Source organism: Phaethon lepturus, unplaced genomic scaffold (assembly GCF_000687285.1).
Source record: "Phaethon lepturus isolate BGI_N335 unplaced genomic scaffold, ASM68728v1 scaffold54120, whole genome shotgun sequence".
Taxonomy (NCBI): Eukaryota; Metazoa; Chordata; class Aves; order Phaethontiformes; family Phaethontidae; genus Phaethon; species Phaethon lepturus.
The window spans coordinates 8392-12531 of NW_010512232.1; the positions used below are offsets into that span (position 1 = coordinate 8392).

The 4140-nt window shown below is 47.5% G+C and overlaps 1 protein-coding gene across 1 annotated transcript; it reads left to right on the top strand.

Annotated features, from left to right (window-relative positions):
- Positions 1-969: 969 nt before the first annotated feature.
- On the top strand, positions 970-2417 carry TSKU (tsukushi, small leucine rich proteoglycan). The gene has a single exon (XM_010286064.1). It carries the CDS (start codon positions 973-975, stop codon positions 2029-2031), a length of 1059 nt encoding a protein of 352 aa, XP_010284366.1. The 5' UTR covers positions 970-972; the 3' UTR covers positions 2032-2417.
- The last annotated feature ends 1723 nt before the right edge of the window (positions 2418-4140 follow it).

Genomic DNA, 4140 nt, shown 5'->3' on the forward strand with positions numbered 1-4140 from the left:
GTAGAGAGAGCTCCTTGCTTGCTGGCATCATTAATCAGAGAGAATATTAATGTAATTAGTAAAGACTCCCCAGGGGCTCTATATGAAACAAATTGTCTCTCTCCACTCAATGCCTGTGCAGGGCGCTGGGCCCACCGCAGCAGAGTCTGGGTTAGACTGAGCAGTCCTTGGTTCCTCTGCTCCAACAGGCAAGGAGCCAAGTGGCCGTTGTCTGTCCTGCCAGCCAGCAGCCTGAGGAGGGTTGGTTTTAGCCACCTGATATAAAGAAATGATCCTACCTACCTAAACACGTCTAAATTTGCATCTCAAGTCTAAGCCAGGGAGACATACTGTACGCTTGGGCAGTAGGCAGCTGGCCTTTCAAGCTGTTCATCCCGCAGGATGTTCTGATGATGCCCTTCTCTCTGTCACCTCTAGGAAATTTGAATAAAGCTTTGGTTTTTCTTTCCCTGAGAAGGGTTTTGGACACCGAAGGCTCCCACTGAGCACACAGCCTAAATGATTTCCCCAGCCTGCCAAAGAAGGGTCTTGAACCCGGCGGTCCCAAATCTCACATGGATACCGTGACATGAAGACGTCTGTGTGCTGAAGTTTGCCAGGCTATAAAATGACTCAGTGTTTGAGCTGTCATTTAGACTCATGCATGGTCCAGCCAAAAGCGTGCATGTTGCACAGATCTTGCTTTAAGGCAGCCTACTGTTCTTAAAGTGAATTTCCAGTTGTGTCTTAACTTGGTTATATCTGCAAAGACTAATAACCCATTTTTTTTTTCTCCATTAATTTCCCAGTGGGGTTCACAACATGCGAGACAAAATGTTTGGGACATGCATGCTATTTAAGGCTATACTTAATCTATTCTTTTAGAAAGACAGAAGAGAAGACTGCATGACTCAAACTGTTACAGATCTTCAGTAAAGTAATTTCTATGGCAATTGAATCTATTTTCTTATCATCTTGTTTTCCAGGTCAACAATGCAGTTCCTAGCCTGGTTCAATTTGCTGCTTCTCCTTCCTTGTTTTGGTGCCACCAAAACCTGCTTCCCCGGCTGCCACTGTGAAGTGGAAAGCTTTGGTCTCTTTGACAGCTTTAGCTTGACCAAGGTGGACTGCAGTGGAATAGGCTCACACATCGTTCCTGTCCCAATCCCTCTGGATACTTCCTACTTGGATCTATCATCAAACAAACTGGAAATGATCAATGAATCAATGCTTACTGGCCCTGGATACACCACCTTGGTGAGCCTCGACCTGAGCTACAATAAAATTGTCAAGATTTCTTCCACAACCTTCTCCAGGCTTCGGTACCTGGAGTCCTTGGATCTGAGTCATAACTCTCTGGAAGTCCTTCCAGAGGACTGTTTCTCCAGTTCTCCTTTGGGTGACATAGATTTGAGCAATAACAAGCTACTGGATATAGCAATGGACATTTTCGCTTCAAAAGGTCAAGGAAAACCCCTGAATGTGGATCTATCCAATAATATGCTCAGCACAGTTACAAGGTACCGTGAAAAGAGCATCCCCAACATCCAGAACTTAAATCTTTCTGGAAACAGGCTAACGTCTGTGCCGAACCTTCAAGGGATTCCTCTCCGATATTTAAATCTTGATGGGAACCCCCTAGTCAAGATTGAGAAAGGAGACTTCATGGGGCTGAAGGATTTGATTCATTTATCCCTCAGTGGCCTGCGTGGCTTTGGAGAGTTATCTCCTTATAGCTTCAAGGAGCTACCAGCCCTCCAAGTTCTGGATTTATCCAGCAATCCCAACCTGAAGTCACTGACTGCTGAAGTTATCTATGATCTGAACTCCCTACAAGAGCTCAACCTCTCTGGGACAAGTGTGTCATCCTTGCCAAAGACTGTGCTGAAATACCTGCCTTCCATCAAAAGCATCACCCTGGGGAAGAACATACAGTGTCTTAAGACCATCAAAGAAGGACAGTACCACCGACAAATTGGGCTGACCAAAAAAGAGGTCCTCAGCTGCCATGACAGCCATGGGTCTGTGGCAGCAGCGCCTTACGTTTCGTGATGAAAGCTCGGGAGAAGGGGTGGGGAAGGGAGGGAGGGAGAACTGTGGGATTTGTACAGGTGTTGGACTGAGATGGCTTGCAGTGTGCCTTTTGTAAAACTGTCGATAATTTATACATTTGTATATGCCAATACTTGATTGTTTGTGGATTTTATAGAGTCTCAAATCCTGGCCCACATTATCTGCGGGCTCCAGATTTTACCCAACGCGTTGAGGTCCTGCATGCAGCCCGTTAGCTCAAGAGCAGTGATGCTGGACCATGGGGACCAAGCTCCTCTGCAGGTCCCAGGGCAGAACAGCTGGTCTGGAGTAAATCTTCGTGCCCCAGACGTGTTTGTAGGAGCAAAGCTACGTCCCTCCACAGCACACACCAAAACATACCAACTCTGTAGCTGCTTGCTTACAAACCTGTGCATCATCCTTTTTTTAACTATTATCCCCAAGAAGTGCCTTCTGGATGTTGCCTTCATTAGCAGCACCCTGTTCCCTGTCATGCACTTTCAGTCTTGAAGAAACATTTCCAGACAAACCTGAATACAGGGTGTTCCTAATGTGCTGCTTTTTACGAGTTATTTGCATAGGTGTGCAACGAACATTGAGTAAGTCGAGAACTTTTCCTACAATTTTCTCCCTATATTCCCATCTCGATCCTTTTCTCATCGAATTATTCCAGGTCCAATCTCGGCAACCTCCCGTCTTTCTAACCCTAGCGAGCTATTGCTCAGAGATGATGTGCGGCAGAGCGAGGGAAGAAGAGGCGCCCGCCAACAGCCGCGTCTCACACAGGAACCAGCCTCGAATTAAGCAAATTAACTGAGTGGCGAAGTGAAGAGATCATATAGCCTAGCTCAAAAAAAAAAAAAAAAATCCCTCCTCCCTTTCTGTGGAAGCTTGTAAGAAAACCTCGATGACGATTCTTGTCTTGACGACCTTATCAAACCGAGCTGCAGACCCAGAGGACGTGACTAAGCTGTTTCCATGCTGACATCCCCCATCCGAACACAACATCTGTGGCTCAGCTGGGCTTGTGTGAGGCAACTTCCAGCGCCAAAACACTCTCCAGAACGTGCCAGCGGAAGAATTAACACTGACGCCTGTGACCCTGCAGTGCTTTGCCTATCGGGGGAAAGATCTTGGAATTTTTTCCCAGACTTGTGGCTTTTCTTTCTCTCACACAGCTCCTTGGCTGCCAACCGAAATCTGATAAAAAGCTTGGTCCTCAGAGGTTTACTCATTTTTTCCTCCATTGCTGAAATGCTGGCAAAGCAAAGGGGAGCCCCTCTCGTCCCCCTTCTTCTCCAGGCTAGGAGAAGGCATCTTGATGCCATGTGTGAAGCCTCCAACTTACTTATAGGAGCTCCTGCAATGGAGGTGTCTGCTGAGGTCGGGTCCACATCTGGCACGTGCTGTCCTGGGGCTGGGAAGGAATGTTGTGAACGGGGGTCCTGCTCGGGCTGGTCTGCAGCTTGGTCTCCAGACCCAGCCTTGCGTCAGGGCAATCTTCAGTGTCTGAGGTTGGTTTAGGGAGGACCGTGCAAAGGTGATGCAGGTATAAACCCAACCCACAACCCTCCGTGGGAGTGCGGGGAGGAGCCCAGGCTTCATCCTCACACTCCCAAAGGTCTTAGCAAATGGAAACCCTATTGCCCAAAGCAGCCATCTCCGGGAATGGTTGAGACCCACTGAGCCCATAAAAGCCAGAGTCAACACCTCACTTTGGATACTGAAACCCCTCTCTCGCGTTTTCATCCATCTCCTTTTCAATCGCGGGTCTTAGGGTGGGATTTTAACCGTTTCCTTCAGTGCTGGGGGTTTTCCCCCTCTACTGAGCCTTTGCAATGCTCGACCAGCCTTCACAGTCACAAGAAACACTGATTTTCTTAAAAAGGCAATGGGACTGCCTGCAGGCAGGGATCTGGAAGGGAACAGCGACCAACTGCGGTGCGAGATGGGGGCGGTTTGGGAGGGAGGAGATGTTTTTTAGTGGATCTTGCCTTTTTAAGAGAATTCTTTTCTGCTGGCAGAAAAAGTAATTTTTTAAAAACTTGTTTGATTTTATAAGCCTGTACGTAGACGAAAAGTTTTGGGGATCACATACTGTCAAAGTTA